Source organism: Salvia hispanica, chromosome 4, assembly GCF_023119035.1.
Source record: "Salvia hispanica cultivar TCC Black 2014 chromosome 4, UniMelb_Shisp_WGS_1.0, whole genome shotgun sequence".
NCBI classification, from domain to species: Eukaryota; Viridiplantae; Streptophyta; class Magnoliopsida; order Lamiales; family Lamiaceae; genus Salvia; species Salvia hispanica.
Genome location: NC_062968.1, coordinates 40,613,404 through 40,637,959, shown reverse-complemented (window position 1 = coordinate 40,637,959; position 24,556 = coordinate 40,613,404). Strand labels below are relative to the sequence as shown.

Sequence of the window (24,556 nt, the reverse complement as noted above, 5' to 3'; positions counted from 1 at the left end):
GCCGCCATTGTGGCGGCCCGATCGGCCAGCGATCGGCCAGCGCTATTTTTTTATTTATTTTTTATTTTTTTTTAATTCTTTTTTTTTTTAATTTTTTTTTTAATTCTTTTTTTAAAATTTTTGAAAAAAACTATATAAACGCGATTTTCTCTATCTCTAAATTTCTGTACAAGAGCAACATCTAGCGATGGACAACAACAACGGATTCAAGGCATACTATAACGGATTCAAGGCATACTAACATTTTTTAATGTATTTTTTTAATAAATTAGTGAGGAGTAGAGTGGGGCGGTGGCTCGTGTGTGGAAGCCCGATTTTTTTTTTATTATGTAATTTTTTTGATTTTTAGGTAATGTACTTTTTTTTAATATAAAATTAATGAATTTTCCCGTATATGTCTCGTAAATTTAATTCGGTAATTTAATCGTAATTTTAATTCCGTAAATGTAATATATTTTGAATTATTTTTATTACGGCTGGCCTATAGCTGGCCTAAATCTGATGTGGCAGATGGATTTTTTAGTATTGCTGATATGGCAAGGGAGAGAATGGTTGGCCTATTGCTGGTCTAAGCACCATTGTGGATGGTCTTGTATCTTTAGATCAGAGAGCATACTTTACAAAAAAAAAACCCTCCGGTGCTCTTTTTCATAACACTACACTACTCTACTCTACTCTCTCTCTAAAGTCCTTCCCATTTAGTTTCTTGCTCCTCTCTCTAGGTTACCGTTATTGAATTTGACCATTTCTTGTCTTCCTCAAACACTACACACAATAAATTTAATTTCCAGAGAATATGGATGTTCAAGGCCACAAGATCACTGCCACTTCTGCGGGTATTTGCTCTTCCACACTCTCTTTTTGACAAAATCTTGCTACTCATGTTTCTACAGCTTTGTCTGCTGTATTTTACAACTTTTTCCTTTTCTTTCTTGAATTCTGCCGTGATTTAGATTCTTCATATAAATGTAAATCCCGCCACAGACACACATTCATCGATCAATTCTCCATAATTGAGCTGGTTTTTGTGTTGCAAAGAGACAAAAAAAAAAGTCTTTGTGTGTTTGAAATCGTTCAATCACTTTTTTTTGCCATGTTTACTCTGTTTCTTGATTTCACATTAGTGTCTGCTTTTCGCCTAAATTGTTTAGCCATTTAATTTTACATCAGTCAATTGCTGATTGTAGCAATTCTATATCAATTTGAATTTTGAAGTAGTTTTTTCAATTGTTTTAAGGGCATGAGGGCCATGGAGGAGTGCACCATTGCCACAGATGTGGATGGCCTTTTCCAAAGCCACACCCTAGTTCTAAGCATAGAAGAGCTCATAAAAGGGTTTGTGGGACAATTGAAGGCTACAAAATCATTCATTCAGAAAACTATTTGGCTGTTTCAGATGATGACCGTGCCTCTGAAGACGATGAATATCACACCCCAAGTGAGCATATTTGATTTTCATACTCCCTCCGTCCCATAAAAATATGTGCAATTGAAATGACACATGATTTAATGCACAATTGGTAAAATAAGTTTAGAGGAGAAGGATAGTTAAAGTAGTGTTAGTGGATAGTGGGACAACTTCCCCAAAATGGGATTGGCCATATTTTTATGGGACGGACGAAAATGGAAAATTCACATATTTTTATGGGACGGAGGGAGTATAACATATGCAGTGGGTTCTAAATTTTGGGGGTTTTGTTTAAAACTTTTTCTTGGACTGGTTGTTTGTTGTAGTATGTGTTTGTGATTTTTGTTTTACATTTGAAGGTCCGAATATAGTGAAGAAAAATGCTTTGAGCAGTGGGGGAGAAAGTGGGAAGTCGAACAAATCAGAAGATGATGTGTTTTCAGATGCAGCAATGGAGTTTTCAGACAGTGGGATTAGTCCGCAGTTAGAGGCGCACTTTGACAGCGTGAGGGAATCAGGCAAGAGTTCCGAGCATAATACGGGCATGGATGGTGATGTTTATGGGAATGAGGAGCTGGAGATCAAGGAAACTGCCGGTAAGCATATGAAAGACCTATTCTCTATGCTGTAGACATTTAATTGTGGATGAATGTAATGTTAAGATTAATTGTCAGCTAATATCAAGAGTGTTAAGAACTTAAAATGGAAAATTTTCTTGATCTTTTAGGAAATCAAAATTTTCTTTTATACATGCAAAGAAAGGCCTAAGTGCCTATATTTTAGTCAGATGTTTCAAAATGTTATTATCTGACTGATTTAAAGGCACGTCTTCTCTATTGAACATAGTGAGGTAAGGAGTATTGATGATTCAATATGCTCATACTTGTAAGTTGTAACTAATAAAGAGGAATTCAACTAAGATAGAGGTTAAACTGTCCATATTTCTATCCCCGGGCTTACTTATATCCATCTAGTGTTAGGTAGAGCTTCGAGTATTAAAGAGGCAAGCTTTGTGATTTGTTTTTTACATGTGAAATCCAAAATAAGGAAATCTGATGCATTGTTGCCAAAATGTTAGTAGCTAAATTCTGCACACCGTCATGCTTTAGCATTATACTAATATTGAAGCAATCTGGCTTGGAAATTATGTCAACTTGTTAGTCTGCTTCTTGCAAAAGAGGTAGGGGTAGTCTTGTTGATGTATTCATTACATCTTTCATGAATTATCTCAAAGCCTTGAGTTTGAGAATTAGCACTTCCATCAGATATCTGATATGTACTTAATTTTAATAGTTTGAATATTTATGCCAACTGCTTTACTATTGAAATTTGGTCCTAATGAATGCAGAAACAACTGAACAATCCAAAGATGCAAGGAGTGAGGAAATTAGACGGCCTGGACCTGTCTCAGACGGAAATAGCCACCCAGACAACGTAATACCAATAACAGAAACTTCTGCCGAAATGGTTTCTGTTGGACACTTAAATGATTCACAGCCTGAAAGTGGTCTTCGAGGTGAGCTAGTACGTGGACCTGATGCCAATGTCCAAGTGCAAGAACTTGTCTCAGCTTCTGTTTCTTTAGACCCTGAAGAAGGTACCATTCTGGATCAAATAATAGTGGCAGGTGGAAGTCAAGAAGAATTGCGTGATAAGTTTGTTTCTGATGGGACCAATAATGATTTGCTCCCTCCATCTGAATCTCTTCAAACTGATGCTCCTGATGAGGTTCATAGTGTAGTCCATTCTGTCGAAAGAAGAGTCTTCATCAAAATGGCTGAGGTTGCCCTTGTCGATGAGACTCGTGAAATTGAAGATGCTTCTGATTTGAATAAGGAGCTCTCTCGTTCTACTGAAAACATTGGGTCCACTAAATCTGTTTATAAATATAGTTTACCAGAAGAAAATCTGTTGAGTACATCTTTGGTTGAGCCTGACGAGAGGTCAGAAGCTTTAGATGTTACAGAGAAATCTGATCTGACTTGTATTGTCTCCTCGAATGACGAAGAAGAGATACCAAAAACCTGCTCAGATGCAAGTGATGGAGAGAAGTCTTACATGGCTGGTGGTTATGAAAATGCAAACCAAAGCCTGGAACCTAAGAACTTGAATTCTGTTGACGCAAGTTCGGCCCTCGGCTTCACAGATGGTGCTATTCCATGTGATGATAATAACATTACAATGGAAAAGAAAGATGTGGATCATTGTGAAGAAAATGCTAACGTCAAAACTTTAAACGAAAAGGGTAAAGGAGTTTCGACAGAAGTAGAAGTAATCCCTGATTTTACAGTGCCTTTACAAATACCGACTCTTCTTCCAAGTTCGTGTGTAGCTGATGATGATGCAAAAAGTTCACAAGTTTTATCGGAAAACAATCCAAGTTCATTGGAATTTGAACTCAAAGTTGAAGGTTCTGAGAATTCCATTAAAGGGGATGCAGATTCCGAGGTGAATGAAATTGGTTACAAGAGTTCCTCCGTGGAACACCCGGTGCTGCTGGTAACTTCACAGCTGCAGAATAATGCCCATGTGGCAATGAATGTTATTGAAGCTGAGCCTCTAGATGTTGCTGAAACTGTTACAAAAGTTGAAGATGGTAATGCTGTTTTAGTATCAGGTTCTGAGGAAAATAGAATTGGTGACTATACTACCTCCACGAATCCCTCCATAGAACACCCCGTGCCACCAGTGGCTTCAGAGCTGCAGAATAATGTCCATGAGGCAACGAATGTTGTTGAAGTTGACCCTGTATATATTGCTGAAACTGTTGACGAGATAGAAGATGTTAATGCAGTTTTAGTATCAGCAGAAACCCCTGAACACTCGATTTCGACAGAATCTACTCTGCCACTCTCTGATTCGGTGCTGTTGAGAGACAGCACTGCTAAAGATGGTTCCAGCGTCGGAGAAAATTATAAAGCATCAGAATCAATTGCCAGCACTGAAGCGACTGCTGAGGGTCATGAAAGTAATGTTGAATCGAGGGAAATTTTAGAAAACCCTACCCCAAGTGGGCAAGGAGCTTTCCCCACAAGCACATGTTTTAATGATACTTCATTGGATGTCAAGCAGTTACTTTCAAGTGATGATCTTTGCATACTGAACTACTCTGGTGACATTATTTCTAGTGAAGAACAATCTTTTGTTGACAAGGTTTTAAAATCAGAAGAATATTTTGAGTCTTCTGAAGCTCCAAGTTTAAATCAGCCAGTAACTTCACTGTCAGATGATGAAGTTCTGCATGGAACCTCTGATACGGTTGATGATAAGACTGTCGTTATTGTTGGAGATGTCACCAGGATCAATGCAAAGTCTGTGATTACTGAAGCTGAATGCAAGCCAACTAAGCTAACGGAAGATGCATCTGCAGCTGATATATCAAGTAGTGTAGCTAGCCGGTCTGACAGCCTGGAAGCGAACTGTGGATCGGTAGTTTCAGGTACTGATACTTGTCTCAGTTGCAACTGTTAGCTTAAAACTAGTTTTCCCTTTAATAGGTTGCATAATATAAGTACTCCCTCCGCTCCCTCATAGTTGAGTCATTTTTCCATTTCGGGAAGTTCCTCATAGTTGAGTCATTTCCATATATAGTACTCCCTCCGTCCCACAAAAGATGTCACACTTGTGGGAGGATTTTAGGAGGTTTTGTTTTGTGTGATAAGTGGAGAGAGAAAATATAATTTTTATATTAACGTGAGAGGGACTTTTTTCAAAAATGGAAATGTGACATCTTTTGTGAGACAAACTAAAAGGAAAGTGTGACATTGGACGGAGGGAGTAACATTTTTCTCTTTCTTACTTTACTCTCTTACTTTATTAACTTTTTACTTTATTCTCTCTAGCTATTTCTCTTTCTTACCTTTTTATCTATTTATTTAACACACTCAATATTCCTTTCTTAAAACTCTGTGCCAAAAAGTTTTGTCTGAACTATGAGGGGAATGGAGGGAGTATTATTTGTTCTGATTTCTCAACTCTCCATAAAGTTAATGCTAACTCCGTCCTTTAAAAATAGAAACTTTCTAAACTTTCTACTTTAGGAAGTGGACCCACAATTCACTAACATTAATTTCACTACTCTATCTCTCTCTTACTTTATCAATTTCTCTATCTCTCTCTTACATCACCAATTCTTCTCTCTTATCTATTGCTGTGCACATTTTATCTTGATTAACTGAAAAACGCTATCCTCTCATTCGACAGATACATTAGAAACAAATTCTCAGAAGCACAAAATCCATTCCAACAAGTCAGATACATTTGAACCTCCATCATTCATGACATTGGTTCAAACCGGGAGTGAAGGAGATCAAGTTACTACTGCTGCTGAGAACAATCAGCAACCAAAACCAGATGCTCTTGAAGCCGGGTGGTTCCCTTCTCTAACAAACATAGTCAACGAATCCAAAGGCAGAAAGAAAAACGAGGAAATCATAGCCAAAGTAACAAACTGGAGCCCAGTAAAGCAGCAGCAGCAGCAGCACAGCCCTCTCAAAAGTCTCTTAAACGAAGTCAAGTCACCAAACACGAAACAAGTGCCCGTTGCAAATCAGAAAGTTGAGGCTGAGACTAAAGATGACAAAGTGGGGTTTGTTGCTTCAGAAACACACACAACCAAGGATCAGGATACCAACAAGCACGTAGAGGAGTGGAGCTCTCCAGCAAGATACTCGGTTGAGATCAAGAAAGAGAAGAAGAAGGGGCGACCTTTTTGGGTACCATTTGTATGCTGCTCTTCTGCACATGGGGACCTATGATCCTTAGTCTTTTCTCTATATTTGATTAGGTGTCTGTTTACAGTTAAATTATTGATTATAGTTATCTAAATTGTGGACAGTCGTCAATGTGGTATCAAATTGTGGGTGTGTGATTTGCTGTGTGAGCCTGCATTTGAGATAGGGTTGATGCTGGTAACTTGAAATCATGAAATATTGTCTTCCAGTTGAGATTTTGCATTTGAGAGTTTCTATGCATTAAATAGCTAGTGATGAAGAGAGAAGTAGAAAAATACTCCATCCCATAAAAAAATGTGCATTTGAAATGGCATGGAATTTATGCACAATTGATAAAGTATGAAAGAGAACGAGAAAAATAGTTATAGTGTTAGTGGATAGTGGGACTCATAGCAGTATAAGTTGTAAATAAATTGATGTATATGGGTAATAAGTTGGGGATAACTTTCCATAAATGGAAATGCTCATATTTTTGTGACAAAAATGGAAAGTGTATATATTTTTATGATACGGGTGGAGTACATTATATTCTACTAAAGAGACGAACAACGTCTCTATAAGAGCATCCACAATGGTATCGCCTTATCTCACTACCTATCTCATTTCCTCCTGCTCACATCAGCATTTTATCCCACAGCCTATCTCCCAGCAACGGTGGAGCCTATCCTACAACTCATCTCATTTTCACATCAGCGCTATTTTGTTTTAATTTTTTGCACTTTGATGTTCAATATGTTATCAAATAAATTAAATAAAAATGCCAAAATAATATAATAAGCAAATCTTCGTTGTATTACAATATTGAAAAAAAGAATACAACTAGAAGCAAACTTACAGAAAATTAAAATACACATCAATGGTTACAAGCCCATACTTCTTCAATCATATCGCTCTGGAGTCGAACATGGGCGTCTTGCTGGCCTATGTCAACATATGCCCGAAGACGCTCAACGTAGCCGTGCAGGACACCTTGAAGGTTGGAATCGCGGGCAACACTATGGCTTGGTCCAATAGTGTCTTCATCGGCGACGCTGGTGACTCCTTCACCTTATTATTCGCTATCATGTTATGCAAGATGATGGCGGCATAGATGATATCAGTGATATCACCTTGGTAGAAGAAATGTGCCGGACCGTTGACCAATGTCCAGCGCGCTTGGAGCACACCAAAATCTCACTCCACATCCTTTTGTGCAGCCTCTTGCTGTTGCACAAAAAAAGTACTCTTCGGCTCAATTGGGCGACCGATGGCGGGGCCTAATCCCTGACACTTTTGAAGAGAGGCAAGGAATTGAGGACGTTGAAGTCGTTGTTCGACTCGGCCACACCGAAGTAAGCATGCCAAATCCGTAGCCGCTGGTCAACAATCGCTTCGAGAATGATGGTTGGTGCGGGCCTTTGTACCCGGTCGTAAACTGGCCTCTCCACGCAGTCGAACAGTTCTTCCACGGTCATGCATACAGTCTATGTTGCCCATGTTGCCCAGCACCCCAGAAAGTCGTGCACCCTCTCGTGCAAATCGAGCAGGAACTAACAGACTTCTGCAGTCGGCTTCCACAGATTTGTGGGGTCGAATGTCTCGATTGCGCCCCTACAAAAAATCCTCATGCACTCGCGTCCATCCGTGTTGGAGACATGAAGATATATATCGGTCGTTCTTTCGTAAGTCAACTGCCTCATTGCAGCCGTGCACTTCTGCAACGGTGACAGACTGACCATGCCGGTAACATCGTAATGCTGTTAGAAGTACTAAAAAGCATTTTTTTTAGTTTATTATAAATTTGATAAATTGCTTGTATATTGTAAACTCTCGAAAAAATAAATATTTTCTTCATGCTATTTTACTTTAATGGGCATTGATTGTTTTAATTATATATTTAATTATATTCAATTAAAACGCAGGAAAGAAAAATCAATCTAAGCCTTCTACATTGAAGGCTGAGTCGTGGAACAGGTCATCGGTGACTCAGCCAAAACCTTGTAGAAGTAAAACTTTTTCATAGCCTAGATGGGCTTTGACTACCTATCACGAATGATTGCATCGTCCATCCAAAAGTCATCTTTACCTTGAGAATGACTAGTGACACTGGTGTGGTATAACATTGAAATGATCTAAAGTATAGACACGTCTTTATTACTATCTACTGAAAGACGATGTCTTAGAGATTTAATATTTCTTAATCATTGTAGTGGTATAGGACATGTGTTATTAATCATATGCTGCTTTGACTTATCAGTAGGTGCGGGTTTTTTGCAACCCAATATTCCTGATATCTTGGGTAGTACTTCATCCGTCCGCGAATAGGAGTCTCGTTTTTCCATTTTAGTCCGTCCACGAATAGGAGTCCTGGTTCACTATTACTACAACTCATTTCACTCACATGTCATTTAAAACTAATATATACAAGTGGGACCCCAATTCCACTAACTTTTTTCCACCCACTTTTCTTAACGTTTCCTAAAACCCGTGCCACCCATAAATGAGACTCCTAATGGCGAACGGAGGGAGTGGTAATTAATAACTAGTACGGTATAAGTTTTATTATTTCATTGAATCGTGTGCTTTCGCGGTTTTACTATCCCAAGAGGTATTTGAGAACAGTTCTATTGTTCGAAAACATGACCGGTTTGGATTTTATCCAAGAATAATAGTAAATCAAAGTATATTATCTTAATATACATCTCGTACTAGACAAACTCTTGGAAATAAAATATTAATTAATTTTAAAGTCCATAGCAGACTACAAATTAATTAATGGATATAGAAAGTCTAAAACACGAGAAATAATATATTAGAGGGTTAACCTGAATTGCTTGTAATCACAGATTGGATGGGCAGTCATATTTCTTCTATAGTGGCACAAGAAATATTCCATTAGACTTATATTAAATTATGAGTCATAATTTAATTAGTAAAGAAGATCCAAATGGGAAGGCCCAATCCAAGCCACATAGATCCCTAACCTAGCCACATCACAAACTGTATAAATATGGATGAAGGAGGTGTGACATTATACATCACACAAGATCTAAACCTAGCCTCCACACTTGAATTTTCGACCCTCTCTCTATAATTGAGAAATTCAAAAATTCCTCATTGTGTGTTCTTGGTGTTTTTATCTTCTCCTTCAAGATCCTTATAATTTCTAATATATTCCTCCCACAAGAAAGTTAGATCTAGAGTTGGGTCATAGGTGAGAAGATCTTTGGTTTTGCAATAAAGCTTTAAGATCTACACATGGAGAAGTAGCAAGCCACTTCGATTCTTTGGAGAATCACAATTGTAAGATTCAATATCATAATTTAATACTCTCTCCATCCAAAAAAATAGAGCACAATTACCATTTTTGGCCGTCCACAAAAAATAGAGCACATTCATTTATGGAAAGTTTTCAACAAATAACCCTACACATCATTCACTAACACTACTTTTCACTTACTTTTTCTCCTTCTACTTTACCAATTCTATATTAAAACTCGTGTCATACAAAAATTGCTCTATTTTTTGTGGACGGAGGGAGTATAAAATTATGTGATTAATTGCACAATAATATATCTCTATATGATGAAGCATGAAATTGAAACAATTCACTTAATCTCCTAAATATATTCTTTTGTGAATTTATTTAATTTGCAATTTCCGTTGTGCAAACCCAACACACATAACGCGACGACAAACCATTAACAAATCGGAAGAATAGATCTAGTCGCATTCTGAAACGCCGATGAAAAACCAATGGGCCCCCACCGTGGCTCCATGGCGATGTAATTTGAGTACATCTCATCGTGTACATCTTATCACGGAAGACCATCTGACGACACCGTATTGGCCTAGGGACCGCCTCCTGCTCCCGTTCTCGCCAGCGTTGTTCCCCCTGGCTCCATTACGCTTTGTAAAATAAGGGCGTGGAATGGGTCCTCGTTAGAAGAGGAATTGGGAGACGTTGCTATTCTAGAGAGAGAGAAATGAGAGAAGATAAAATGTCTGTGTGGGAAATGGAATGAAGGGGACGGGGATATTTATAGTGCAAAATATGGGAAAAAAATTAAAAAATTGGGCAGCAGCCGATCGACAGTGTCGGCCCAAAATTGGCGCTAATCGATCACCGATCGAGGCGCCGAAATTATGTGCGCTGCTCGAGTGTTCGGCGGTTGGGAGGAGCCGATAAGCAGCTTTTTCGCCACATTGGGCGCCGATCGCCATGGCGAGAGATCGACGCTCTGTCGTGGATGCTCTAAGCAACATTGATGAATGATACTCCTTCCATTCAAGTATAGTTAATCATTTTCCCACTAAAATAACAAGTACTTCCTCTGTCCCGAAAAAATATAGACATATGATATGACACGAGAATTAAGACAAAATTGATAGAGTTAGAGAGAGGGAGAGAAAGATATTAAGTAATGTTAATAAATATTGGGGCCTTTAATGAAGATATAAATTGTAAATAACTTGATGTATAGGGATAATAAATTGAGATAACTTTTAATAAATTAAAATGCCTATATTTTTACAGAACAGACGAAAATGAAAAGTACACAGATAATCTAATAGGTTAATGTTTTTCGATTACAACAAAATTCACCCATTTTACTTTTGAGTATCATTAAAAAGAAAATTAAAATATTGGTAGATTCCCAGATCATTGCAACACACTTCAATCCATTTGACTTTTGAGTACCCACTAGACGTATCAAATAGGATACGTCGGGTATCTAATACTATAGTATAACTTACAAAATTCCCAAGGATGGATTTATATAAAGAAAATTAAAAAGTGTGTTCCGATGAATGATAGTGATGGATACAACTGGGGTTTCATTGAGTCTCCAGTTTAGTTGAACATATTGGGAAGTGGACGAACCGCCATGAATGCATCGACCATCTGCACCAAACATAAAACTTGAGTCAATAAGATCTCCAAAGGACAGGTATAACACTTAGATAGTACATCGAAGTCTATGGCGATTGTAATGGCTGTATAGTAAAAAATATAGACTATACCTCGTCCGTCACAGCTGCTCTGGCCCTGCGGTGTCTTTCAACCAGCTCTGTCAAAACTTCAGTAAGCCGTTTCTTAACTTCTCCAGTAAGCATACGGCCTGAACCATATTCCTATTTAATCGTGAAATTAGCATTAGACAAATTAAGGAGGAAGATATATTCATTTAAATAAAAGGAGAAAGGGTTGGTTGCACTTAAAAGTCATATAAACAACAATACTTACTGTTCGGATGTGCTCAAGTTCATTATCGTCCTCCAAGAAAAAGCCCAGATATTTAACGGGTATGTCTACCTGAAAGTATCCAAGGAAGGGATGTTATGATTGCAGAACCAGTGACTGTATATGAAAGAGCAGAAAAAATATCAACTAGAGCGCTCTAATAGTATCAAGTTACATGGTGTTCTAATTTCCTAACAGGCAGAGCACAAACAAAATTTGTTTTCGAATTCATATGGTTGTACACTATTTAATATTTATGGTGTAGGATTGGACCAACCAAGAGCAGCAGCACCATATAAAATATATCCAGCCTCGTAAAAGCTTTTACTACTGGAATAAGTCATGATAACCAGATCACCACTTCTCAATTAACTCAGAGCTATCAGATTTAGGATGGCAAGTCCAAATTTAGAACCTGTGACTTCAAAATAAACTTTATTGCATCTTTATAGAGGTGTTGCCTAAAGGGCTCTTCAGAACTATTATTCCATTCTCAATGCGTTGTTATCAAATATAACTGATTACCTCATTGGCCATAAGTTATTTTGGCATCGAGTTCAAATGTTAAATGTCAGATAACCACAATTTCATGGTATTACACTCAGCATATGAAGAGTGAATTCAACATAACGTAATAGCTATTCAGCTTACAATATTGCCAGATTCACAGTTCAAACATAAAGCGTGGACAACCCAATTGTATTTTAAATGTCGAACTCCAAATATTGAAGTGGAAAGACAAGATATTCAATACCTCTAGATTTGCCCCAAATTTTCGGTGATTCTCTACAGAATCTTGCCCACCAGAGAAAGCATATCTGTTTATCTGTATTGAAAGAACAACGGTTATCAAAAACTAAGAAAACAATGGAGCGTTCATCTGCAAGACCCCACTTAAGCTGGAAAAGGATGGATAGAACTTAGGGAGCTTTTGCAGCCAAACCTTGTTTTTTATGTCCTTAGCAGAATCAGTCACATATATAGCAGAATTTGGATCACTAGCAGACATTTTCCCTGTTTCTCCCTGAAAGTATATTACAATAACAAGTTCAAAAAAGGAAGATGCATTCCATACTAATCAGAGTAACATATAACTAAAGATGGATAGGAAACCTGAAGAGCAGGGAAAAATGATGATTCAATCAGAGCTGGCTTGTGATAACCTAATCGAGGAGCAACATCTCGTGTCATTCGGAAGTAAGGATCCTGAAACAAAACATGTCAGAGATAGACTTAAGAAATCAATTAGAATGGAGTTATCAATATTTGAATCAACAGAGAACAATAAATGAAGAAATGTGATGAATATTCAGACATGAAACAGAGAATTATGGCTAAAGCGTATGCCCTTCACCCCAAATTTCTTGTATTATTCACAAGGCAAGATGCATCATTCCCTGATATTTAGAATCAGGTTCAATAGCATATAGCAAGGTAAGACATGCGTACTAATATTAGATTGCATAAAAACAACCATGACACGTTTAGGATCAAATGGTAACATAACAACTGCAATATCAAAAACCAGGAAATTTGAATGAAAAATGAGAGTAAACCTGATCAATTGCACAAGGAATCAAGCAACGTAGACTATCTTTGCCAGAGAAAAGATGTGGAAAAGAACTTGGGAAAGACGGAGCAGCCTAAAAATGTTAAAATAACTTCAACGTTAGTACCACGCATAATGAGAATCACATTTACAACACCAAATGAACCTCATCTATAGCGTATCAATATGCAGCAAAGATTGACACCTGGACAGGAGGAAAGCTGACTTTTCCTATATGATCTTCTCCACTGAACCCAAAAATGCCTACCACCTGTAGTTCACAAAGAACATTATTTCTATGCTTAAAATCTATGATCAATTCAAGATAATAATGTAAAAAAATCCAAACCATTCCTCAGAATGCTAATCACCTTATTATATGTCACACATTTTGCAATCCTGACCATGTTCTTGTAAAATGACCTGCACAATTTTCAACAAATAAACTTACATGGCACAAACATGATAATATCATATTATCAATAGAAAAAACAATCAGCTCGTATATAAATAAACCAATCCATTACACCTTGACTCTACATGTAAAGAAACATTTTTACGCGGCGATTTCTAAATGAACTTGTAACATAAAAAACTACTTATACAGCAACACTATCAACTAAAACTGGAAAACTACAGCTGTGAGAAAAAAGGCAGAAGCACTCACCCTCCGACATAGTCGAAATCAGAGAAAATAAATGTCCTCGAAACGTCGAATCCACAAGCAATAATATCTTTCGCATTTTCACGTGCAAGCCTCTGACTCTCCTCCACCGTTAAATTCTTCCACATGCATTTCTCATCATCTGTCAATTGTATCACTAGAGGCACCTTGAATGCATCTTGCAGATACCTAAAATCCAAACAATTAGTTAGATCACCCCTAAAAATAAGAATGCGCACACTAATAAGTCAACAAATCCACATTCCGCATTCAAAATTGCACACTAACTGAAAAGAGGGGGAAAACGCACATTCCAAATTAAGTAAGATCACATAATAATTAAGCGAGAATCAAATTAATAACAAGACACTAAAGCCAATTGTATCACTAGAGGCACCTTGAATGCACCTTGCAGATACCTAAAATCTAAACAACACAGCATAGATTAGTTAGATCACGCCTAAAAACCAGAATACGCACACTAATTAGTCATCAAATCCACATTCCGCATTCCAAATTGCACACTAACTGAAAAGAGGGGGAAAAAGCACATTCAAAATTGAGTAAGATTAATCGAGAATCAAATGAATAACAAGACACTAAAGCTCACATAAGTGAAATTTGCGATTACTTGGTGAACATGAACGGCACGAGATGGCCGAGATGCAGGGCCTCGGAGGAAGGGCCTCGGCCGGTGTAGAGGTAGAACTTCTCGCCTCTCTCGTAAGCATCGAGGACGTCATTGAAGTCTCGGTGGGCGAAGAAGACGCCGCGGCGGAGGAAGACGTGGGGAGGGCGGCCGGTGAGACGCGCGACGCGGTCGATGAGGGATTGGTCGAGGCGCTGGCAGCCGAACTTGTCGATGAGCTTGTCGTAGTCGATTTTGCCGCCCTTCTCGGCCGCGACTTCCCACGGCGTCACGATTTGTTCCTCTTGCTCAATTGCGCCGCTTGTCTCAGCCGCCATGATGCTTCGGTTTCAATTTCAATTCAGTTTCAGCTCAGGCGAAAAAATCAATCCAAATGGGTTTTGGGTTAATGTCATTCACACAAATGGACATCCAAATGGGCCTCTGCTTACTCCAAAACATAAACTCGGCCCGCTCTATCTTTTAATTGGGAATCTTGTTATGTCTAAATTGTGTAATTAGATCATTTAAATACACTCATTCATCTCATAAAAATAGACATTAATTTTTTTTTCCCGTCTCACATATTTCAATATCTATATATAGGTCATTTGTAACATTCCGACTTTTTCCTTTTTTTTAATTTAACTCGAAAGGACGTCGAATGGGTAGCCGAAATTTTTATTTAATCTCCGTTTTTTTTCACCGATTAAAAGAATATTGAACGCTTAAGATCGATCAAGCGGAATCATAATATATGTTTAGTTTTGTCATAACACCAAAGTCTTGATTGTCAAATTTTGTAAAAGGAATTAAATTCAAGATATAAAGTATAATGGAAATAAAAGAAATTGTTTCTAAAAACCATTATGGGCTTAATTTGATAAAATTGTGAAGCCAATTAAATTTTACCAAAGTAACTAATGAGATCAATTCAGGCGTGGCTTTTCTTCCCTTAACCCACACGTCCCCGTTTCTGTTACACATTACAACTCAATTTTTCAACAAATTCGCAAATAAAACTGAGGAAGCAGAGGTGAGAGTTTAGTTTCTGTCGACAACGTTGGAGTGGATATTCTTCAATAAAACTCCTCCGTGGCTTCAAGAAAGGTACAGTCCATCCAGCTTCAAAATCTCTTCTCCTTCAGCATGTTCACAAAGAAATTTTGTATAAGTTGCATAAACTGTAATTCAAGCAAGAAATCCAACAAAGGCCTGAAACTAACCGATAACTAATAATTCAAATGACTCGATTTCAATAACTGCAATTTCAACACTACAAAAATAACAATCATCACAAAATGGCTAGCTATAGCATGGTTCTTTTTACAAAAACAATTCTTCACTTCTGCAGGAACTCTTCCAACCCCATGAGCACATACTCCTTTCTTGCATCCTCGCGTAGATCCATGAAGAAGTTGAGACGTTTCATCTTATCAAGTATATATCCACAAACAAGAAATTGTTGCCTAATGGCCAGCCCTGGAACAACTCCAACCAGATCAAACAAATCGTTCAATGATTTTGTGAGGTTAAACTCATATCCAATATGATTAGCCAAGCATTGCAGATGGTCATTGGTTGCATCATGCATCTTTCCAAGCATCTTGACCAAGCTATCCATCTTACCTCTAACCTTTCGCTTTTTGCCAGATGTCTTATGCTAAGTTGTTTCACGCACGCTACTAAACACGTCGTCATATTCTCGTGTTGGTCAGGCACTTGGTTGTGCATGAAGAAGGGATAAGCATTTGGGTTTTGGTTCAGTTTTTGTCAAAATCGAACCGGACCTAAAAAACCAAATTTAAAATAACTTAACAAAACCAAAATTATATGAAAAATCGAAAAACCTAAAACTAGAAAAAAAAAAAGCATGCAAAGTTACAACTTAAAAAGTACAAACCATAACATAACATGATTATATCCATGATCCATCAAACAAAAACAAATATTCAATCCACATTCCACAATAACAAATGTCAACAAAAATGAACTAATGAAGTTCCATGATAGTTACTAAATCCACAACATATTTATAGCGAAATAAATCCACTCTAAGCCTTCAATAGTTTCAACATATTATAGCAAAATAATTCCAAAATGAAGTTCAATGACAAGTATTAAATATCTTCCAAGTTTCAACAAATAATGGAGATTTATTAATTTGTTGTATAAGTACTATAAATGAAATAATCAATAACAATAAACTTAAATGCATTATACATTATAGTTTTAAATACCTTGTTCTATCTTTTGGACGTCTTCCAAAATTTCTTCAACGCTAAATTTGGAAGACTTGCGAAGCCAATTTTGACCACAAACAAGATACTCTTAGGACTTAAAGAGCTCCTAAATGGATCTAGTACTTTGCCTCCGGTGCTAAAAGCTAACCATGATCTTCTACATCTTCTGTTGGTAACATTTAGTTTTGTTTTGAATTAGTTGGTATCAAATTAACATTTAGTTTATTTTTATAATTGTTCTTTACAATCTTTCTTCTTATATATATTAATCTTATTGTTATCGTTGTTATAGAAGAGGAACATGCTTATTGTTGTTGAATCACCTTCCGCGATCTTCACCATCTTACGTCGGTTAGATTTACTTTTATTTTCAACTAGTGTTAACACATGTGCTATGCATAGGACAAAAGATTTTTAAATAATGAAGATACATTAACTTAAAATAAAGAATATAGAGTATATAAGTATCAAAATATATCTAGAAATAAGAACTAATTAAAATAAGTATTTGTAATATTATAAATAATTAAAAATATTATAAACAACAACATAAAGATATTTGTACTCCTCTCAACCCACTCACAATGAAATATTTCATATTTTAGCAGATTATTGTATAGTACTATTTAATATTTGATATGAGTGTAGTACTATAAAATAAAAGACATAACAAAAGAGGAGATGTGTGGATGAAATAGAATAAGAAATACAAATAAATGAAAATCACAATTAACAAATGCATTTTCATCAAAATTAAATTCAATATTACTGATGCACTTTTTATTAGCACTAAATAAACCTGCAAGTATACATAGTATATATAGTATAGCTAAAGGTTAGTACCGGATATCGAACACGGGGAAGACTAACACAAAGTGTCTATCCTTTACTGAGACTCAATTACTATTTGGAAAAACATTTTGGTTTTGAAAACTTCTGAAAAACGGAAAACAATAGAAAACATAGATCAACTAAGAGCAGATAAATCAAGAGAAAGACAATAGAGATAAAGGAATCCCAGGGATGTGTGTTCACAATTATGGTTATACAAAATTCCAACTACAATACCCTAGCACAGTTATTACTTTGATAGAACGAGTCACCTAGGTTATGCTCATGCGAAACAAACGTTGATTACAAGATTAGGGTTGTCAATCCTAACACGTAACTCCAAAAAGCTCCTAAGACCCTTAAAAAGTCATCACTCTCAATTAACAATGCCGTTTTAAAGGAAGCTAACTGTAGTGTCTACTAAGTGGATCTAACTCGCTAGAACTCTGTCACAGTTATGAAGCAAGTTATATTAAATCATACACGATTGTATCACTCAATCATGCAACATCAAAGTTACTTAGGGAAGAAACAAAGTAAAAACAAAACGGATATTAAATAGAAAACGGAACTTGTATAACCAAAGTCGTTACTAACACATCCCTAGAATCCTATGAGTTTAGTTACACATAATTGAATAAGCTAAAAACATAGATTGAAGGGAAGTCAATTTGAACATAAAACTAAAGCAAATAAAACCCGTGGGTTGAATCCTTGTCGTTCTTGATGTTCTTGAAATCCTTCTCCAACTCCTTGCACCAATGAAGTACTCTAGGTCTTGATCTCTATGAATTATTTTGCAAGTAGAAATTCTCTCTTTTTGATGAAGCTTGAGGCCTTATTTATAGGGAAAAGCCATGCCTTGTTGTAGAAGGAAAAAAATCCCCAAAATATGGTAAAACTGGGTACAAATCTAGGGCTTCTCGGATTCGCCGCCTTTTTCCGGCGGGCCGCCGCACCTTGGCCGGCGGTCGCCGCGTTGGATTCCAGAGAGTCTGTTCCCTCGGCGGCGGACCGCCGCACATCTTCCGGCGGTCGCCGGGCGAGACTTCTCTTCCAAGCACATCTGATGCGGACCGCTGAATTGATCTGCCCGCCGGGCGCCGGCGGTCGCCGCACACGTCCGCGGCGGTCGCCGGTTGCCGTCTGACTCCAGATTCCCAAACTTGGCGTTTTGGCTCCCTTTTTCGGCTCAATTATGCACATTTCTCACAAAACACGTCAAAATACCAAAATACACAAAATATGCAAATAATGGACGTGTAGAGTGACTTTGATATCAAAAACGGACCAAATAATGACCTTAAAACAGTGCAAAATCCGAGCGTATCAACTCCCCCAAACTTACATTTTTGTTTGTCCTCAAACAAAACAATAAAAACACAAGAATAGACGCACGGAATGCATAAGGACTAGACGTCATAATTGCCTCAAAAGATGAAAGAATAGATTAAGCATGTATTAACGCAATCAAATCAAGCAAGGCTTATTAGTGCACTTTCATTACTAACTCGTGGAATACCTTGAATTCAAGCCCTCGCATGTGGCAAACTTCCAAAGATGGGAAGTGTTCTCTCACTCTCAAAGTGTATAAGGATAATGTGTACATAAGCACTCAAATCATGCATCATGCAAAGTTTACCATAGGCTTGCTCAAAATCTACTCCCTCCTCTACTAAATGTGATTAAGCTTCAAAAGTCCGAAAGGTCTTTATCTTTGGTTGTAATGTAGGCTCTTTGGTAGGTGAGGAATATTTGGCTAAAAAGTGACTAAAAATAAAATATCCCAAGTAGAGTAAATGTGACTCCACTTTTCTAAACCCAAGACACTTTTAACACTTTATTTATTTCTCCTTCAACTCACTTTCCAATCCTTTGATTTTCTTTTCTTTTCACAACCTTTCACACATTTTTTTTTTTTTTTCCTTCTTACACATCCTTTTTTTTTTTCTAAGATCAAGCACATATTTGGAATTTTTCTCAATTTCACAACTTGTACTTTCTTTATATTAAGCACACTACTTTTTATACTTTCTTCCTTATCTCTCCAATTCCTTCACAAAATAAGATAGTACAAACTAACTAACCCAATGAATTGTCCCCATTATTTTGGCTTCCAAAGAATAGGCTTAAAGGCTCAAACTTGGCTCCGAAGGGAAAAATTTTGAATATAAAATTTTTAGAGGGTCATGGTTCTTAGATAAAAGTAGGCTAAGAAAAGATGGTCAATCATCCTCCTAAATCGACTTAAACACTATGTAAACTTAGGCAAGACTAGGAGCAAGTTCTAGAAACATATACATGCATGCAGATAAATCACACAAGAATAAATTTTTGGCTCAAATCCTCACAAGGTATAAGCATGATTCAAGGCGAACAAGCAATTCACTAATTATGCACCTTTTTACCAAACCATCAAATCAAAACGTTAAGCCACACTTATTCATAGATGGAATGTAATATCATTGGCAACTCGGTCTAAAGTGTGTCCCTAAGCATGTGTGTTTCTAAGTTCTTCATGTTAAGTTCACGACATGGATTCAAGAAAACATTTTTTTTAGAACACAAAATTCACCTACGGGGTTATTGAAAACAAAAACCAAAACTTTAAAACAAAAACCTAAACTCACGGTCCACCACTTCATCCCCCCAAACTTATTTACAACAAAGTGTAAAATAAGTTTGTAGAGTTGGTAGGGACGTGAGTAAACTACTTAAAAAAACGTACCTTGAATTTTTTTTCGTTGAGGCTTGTCGAGGCGAAATTTTGAAAAACATTCGAAAAATCGCGCTGGAAATTGCGCCCAGGTGGCGGCCCACCGCGGCATGTCCGGCGGTCGCCGCGCAGCAACAGATTGGTCCAGCGAGCAGGTGGCGGACCACCGCAGCACATGCGGCGGTCTCCGCGTAGAGGTCAGAACCTGCGAAAATTTTCAACGCACAGAAATTAAACTAAAACCACAAATACTTAAAATTAAAGCAAAAATTTTCAAAAACATAAAAAGAAAATGTCTTAAAATATCCAAAAACCTGGTACAAATGCTCATTTAAAGTCATTGAGCTTGACTTCTTCAATCTTGAGGAGGAGGAGGGAAACGGGCATTGAGGTCGTCGAATGCACCAATAAGATAGGCGATGTCGCCACTCATGGTTTGGTGCTCTTGTCGAGCCTCGGCGGCCATCCGATGGAGCTCTTCAATCTCACGACGGCGATGCACGTCTTCAAGCCTTTGTTGCTCCCAAATTGTTGCTCCGTCGTGCGCCAATCGCCTTGAGCCGTCCATCCTTGGCGGTTGTAAGCGTTCTCCCTTTGTTGCTCCGCCCATCGGGTGTCCCAAGTGTTGGACACGTTTTGCATGTAGGAGTAGATATCTCCTAGTTGGGCGGAGGTGTTTGCTTGAAACTCCTCATCGGGGTTCGGCCTCCCGCGGCGGCGGTTTGCTCTAGTCCGGCGGCGATGTCCCTCGACTTCCTCCTCTTCTTCTTCTTCTTGGCGGCGTTGGGGCGGCGGTGGCGGCGGCACTTGACTCTCTTGGGCGTGCGAGTGCTCCCCTTCTTCGGTGTAGTGATCGATGGCATCGAAGGCGGAGTCCTCATCGGCCTCAAAGATGGGGATGCGAGCCGGGATGTTCCTCTTCCTAAATTCCCCATTGACGGGGTTAGCCTCAATGGCTCTCCGATGCGCCGGGGTGTTGAGCTTCCAATTGGCTTGGTTCGCCCAAACGTCGACCTTAGTCAACTGCGGGATGGGAACGGGGAAGTGATCCCCCGCCACTTGTAGAAAAAATCTTTGCCCCCAATAATCGGTCTTCAAGAGCCCCACTGAAAATAGCACCTCATAAGTGATGAAGCGCTCCCCGCCATCTTCCGTCAAACCCGCGAAAGACACCTCCAAATGCTCGGCGATTGCCGTGATCAAACCACCACAACATATGACACCGTCATCCTTCTTCGTGATCCGATCCACATAGATAGTAAAAAGGGTTCCATAGTCGAATCCCTTCTTGTTGAGGAGGCACCAAATCACATTCAACTCCGTTTGGGAGACACTTCCCCCGTCGACCCTAGCAAACATAAGTTGGGTCATGGCTCGGTGGAGGTACCGCAAAACCGGGTTGCGGATTGAGGAAGACTTGGCGTAGCCCGCGGCATGCTCGTGCTCATTCGTCATCGCACCCCAAACCTCATCAAAGTCGTAATCATTATCGGTCTCGGGGTTGGGGTCGAAGCAATGGAAGATCCCGCAAAGTTCATCCATGGTGAGCGAGTGCCATCGGTTGCCTAGGCGAAAATCGATGCTAAGCGGGATGTTTTGCCAGCGATCCTTTGTGACCTTCAACGAGCTTAGAAACTCGAGAGTATACTTCCTAAACGATGACCACTTCCTCTCAAACATGTACCGGAGGCCGTTCCCGTCACCTACATCACATAATGCCCAAAAGTCCTCCGCGATCCCCAAAGTTTGAAGAGGAAAATCGTGGGGGTACCGCGAAGGCGCCGTCTCTCGCGCCGACAACTTTTTCCACATAGCCTTTTGCTCATCCGAAGCAAGGCTAACGCCATAGTTCTACGCATTCTCGGGCTTCCCCTTTGATCCCATATTCCTACAAATGAAAAGTACAATAGTTAGACCATATACCGCTAATGGGAAAATCAAAGGCCCCCCCAAACTTGCATTCTTAGAAACAATATCAACGGATCAACATGTAGAAGCAAGCTTAGGTGTAGAAAATTTCCTAGATGGTAACAAGGAAACATGTAAAACATAAACTTCCCAACTAGGAAACACAGATCCATCCCCCAACGTGAATTCATCCCCCATGCAGAGACGTATCAACAATAATTCAATATATACCAACAATCTCAATGGGATACCAAAGTATTGCAATTCATGGAAGTAATAATAGCATCCCAATGCTATGAACATGATTGCAACATAAAAACAAGTAGAAACAAGAAGGAATCACTATTCACAAAGCTTCACAACTATCATCAAAACACAATATCACCATGAAAATCCACAAATAAGCATACACAATCATCCCCCATCATAAAATAAGAGTTTCCACCGAACAATTCATCCAAAACATGCTTAAATCCATGGAAGAAGTAGAACAAAACTCAGAAATTTAGTTAGGATGCATACCTTGTGTTGATTGAGAATTGAATGAAGAACTCTAAACTTGAAGAGAATTGAGAGAATTGTGGTGTGGGTGTGTGAAATTGGTGATTTATAAAGGTGGGGGTTGTGTGCAAGGAAGGAATTTGAGAAGGAATGAGAAAAGAATGGAAAACTTACCTTTTAAAAGGGCTATCCCGTCTTTGGACTGCGCGCGGCGGGCCGCCGCACGGGCGTTCTAAACAACGATTTCTGGCGGGCCGCCGCGGCCCATTCAACGGTTCATCCGGCCCGCCCTAAGCCTGCCCTAAGTCCGTCCTATCCTGCACATGTGAAAATACGTGTGGCGACCGCCGTGTCAAATGCGGCGACCGCCACGCGTTGAATTAAATTTTATTTTTTTAATTTTTTTTAAAACGAAAGAGAAAACGAACAAAGATAAAAGAAAAAAAAGCTAAAACAACGAAAAATTGGGTTGCCTCCCAACAAGCACTTTTGTTTTTAGTCGTTATCTCGACTTGAAGTGGCCCACTAATTGGGCGGATCAGCGACCCTAGTGTTGAAAATGGGCATAGGGAGCAACTTGGTCCCTAGCTTCTTCCACCACTTGTATGTCCCCTTATTTGTTTTGATAACATAAATCTCGGGGTCCTCCTTGGTTGACTTCTTCCTCTTTTGCTTCTTTTTCTGCGGGATAGAGGTGGAGGGGTTAGTATCGTCCTTTTTGGGAGAACGTCTTACCTCGTTGACAATGTAGATAGTGGAGGTAGTAGGATCCTCCACTTCAAAGGGGTCTTGAGGTTTGGTCAAATCCGTGACCATGACTGCCCTACACTGCCGTTCCATCTTTGCCTGCTTTGCTTCCTCAAACTTGAGCATCTCGCTTTCGATCTTATAGGTGGATTGGCTATGGTTGTCGCTAATTGTGATCTCGCCACGACCTACATCAATCAAAGCTTTGCAAGTAGCGAGAAAATCTCTCCCTAAGATTAGAGGGACATTCTTGTCTACTTTCATATCAAGCACAATAAAATCGGCGGGAAAAATGAAATCATCTATTTTCACTAAGACATCCTCAATCATACCAAAAGTTTTTATGGTCGAGTTATCGGCCAACCTGAGTGTTACGTCTGAAGTTTTGAGTGGCCCGATGTTGAGCTTTTCGTAGTACTTCAGTGGCATGAGATTGATGGAAGATCCTAGATCGCATAGGGCCTTGTCAACTTTTCCCTCTCCAATCCGGCATCGGATAATGAATTGGCCCGGATCTCTCTGCTTCACTACCTTCTCCTTTTGGATGATCTCGCTGCAATGATGTGGTAGCTTAAGGTCGGCTTTTGTCGGCTTTCTCTTTCTCATCACTGCCTCCCTTAGTAGCTTCGCATATTTAGGTATTTCCTGCAACGATTCAACTAGAGGAATATTAGTATGAACTTTACAAAACATGTTCAAAAAATGTTTGAACTGCTCTTCGAGCTTAAACTTCCTCTTTGGCTGGAAAGGTAGCACAATCTCATTATGCCGCACGAGTCCTTGCTGAGCGGGAGCTTCTGCCTTCTTTGTGGCGGCCCGCCGCGTAGGTTGCGGCGGTCCGCCGGCGGCTGGGCAGACCCCATTCTGGGCTTCTGTGGCGGTCCGCCGCGTGGTGTGCGGCGGTTCGTTGGTGTCTGGGCAGTTCCCATTTTTTTGCTTTGCCACCTACTTTTTGTTGACGTCGTCCACTAGTGCGGTTGCCTTTGCCCTGTTCTCATCTAACTTCTTTTGGATTTGCTCCATCTGCGTGGTGATGTTGGTTAAGGCAGTCGAGATCGTGTTCATTCCCTGCTCGAGGTTGTTTATTCTGGCTTCAACCACTCTGATCTTGGTGTCATTAACCTTTCTGTCTTGCGCGATTACCTCCAAGATCTTTGTGATCCCTTGTTCATACTTTTCCTCCTTTTTGAGTGTCTCAACTACTCCTCCCTTGCTAACATTAAATCCTGCGGGGGGTTGCAAGTAATTATTGTTAGAATAAGAGAGATTAGGGTGAGGGCGATTTCCATTATAATTATTGAAATTACCGCCCCCCTGGTTGGGGCGATAGTTGTTGTTGTAATTTCTATTGGGGCCGCCTCCCTGCATGTAGTTGATCTCTTCCACTGTCGGGGTAGGAGTTTC

The 24,556-nt window shown here is 39.0% G+C and overlaps 2 protein-coding genes across 2 annotated transcripts; one reads left to right on the top strand and one right to left on the bottom strand.

The window, feature by feature from the left end:
• The first annotated feature begins 669 nt into the window (after positions 1-669).
• LOC125185305 lies at positions 670-6,354 on the top strand. The gene is made up of 5 exons (XM_048081824.1): positions 670-836; positions 1,238-1,438; positions 1,768-2,004; positions 2,757-4,847; positions 5,612-6,354. The coding sequence occupies exons 1-5, from the start codon at positions 797-799 to the stop codon at positions 6,163-6,165; spliced, it is 3,123 nt and encodes a 1,040-aa protein (XP_047937781.1). The 5' UTR covers positions 670-796; the 3' UTR covers positions 6,166-6,354.
• A 4,393-nt stretch (positions 6,355-10,747) lies between these two features.
• LOC125217711 (tryptophan--tRNA ligase, cytoplasmic) lies at positions 10,748-14,596 on the bottom strand. The gene is made up of 11 exons (XM_048119232.1): positions 14,210-14,596; positions 13,582-13,767; positions 13,286-13,337; positions 13,120-13,185; positions 12,922-13,008; positions 12,479-12,571; positions 12,309-12,389; positions 12,120-12,191; positions 11,369-11,437; positions 11,146-11,256; positions 10,748-11,026 (listed from the first exon to the last, which is right to left on the bottom strand). The coding sequence occupies exons 1-11, from the start codon at positions 14,542-14,544 to the stop codon at positions 10,976-10,978; spliced, it is 1,203 nt and encodes a 400-aa protein (XP_047975189.1). The 5' UTR covers positions 14,545-14,596; the 3' UTR covers positions 10,748-10,975.
• Between the last annotated feature and the right edge of the window lie 9,960 nt (positions 14,597-24,556).

What these genes read in the sequence shown, in the direction of transcription:
- LOC125217711 (XM_048119232.1), bottom strand. Translation starts at nt 14,544, where the DNA reads ATGGCGGCTGAGACAAGCGGCGCAATTGAGCAAGAGGAACAAATCGTG. An exon ending in AATGTGTGACATATAATAAG is followed by an intron (nt 13,186 to 13,285) that starts GTGATTAGCATT and finishes TGTGAACTACAG; the next exon opens with GTGGTAGGCATTTTTGGGTT. An exon ending in GAGCAGCTGTGACGGACGAG is followed by an intron (nt 11,027 to 11,145) that starts GTATAGTCTATA and finishes TGTTTGGTGCAG; the next exon opens with ATGGTCGATGCATTCATGGC.
- LOC125185305 (XM_048081824.1), top strand. Translation starts at nt 797, where the DNA reads ATGGATGTTCAAGGCCACAAGATCACTGCCACTTCTGCGG. An exon ending in CGATGAATATCACACCCCAA is followed by an intron (nt 1,439 to 1,767) that starts GTGAGCATATTT and finishes TTACATTTGAAG; the next exon opens with GTCCGAATATAGTGAAGAAA. An exon ending in CTGTGGATCGGTAGTTTCAG is followed by an intron (nt 4,848 to 5,611) that starts GTACTGATACTT and finishes CTCATTCGACAG; the next exon opens with ATACATTAGAAACAAATTCT.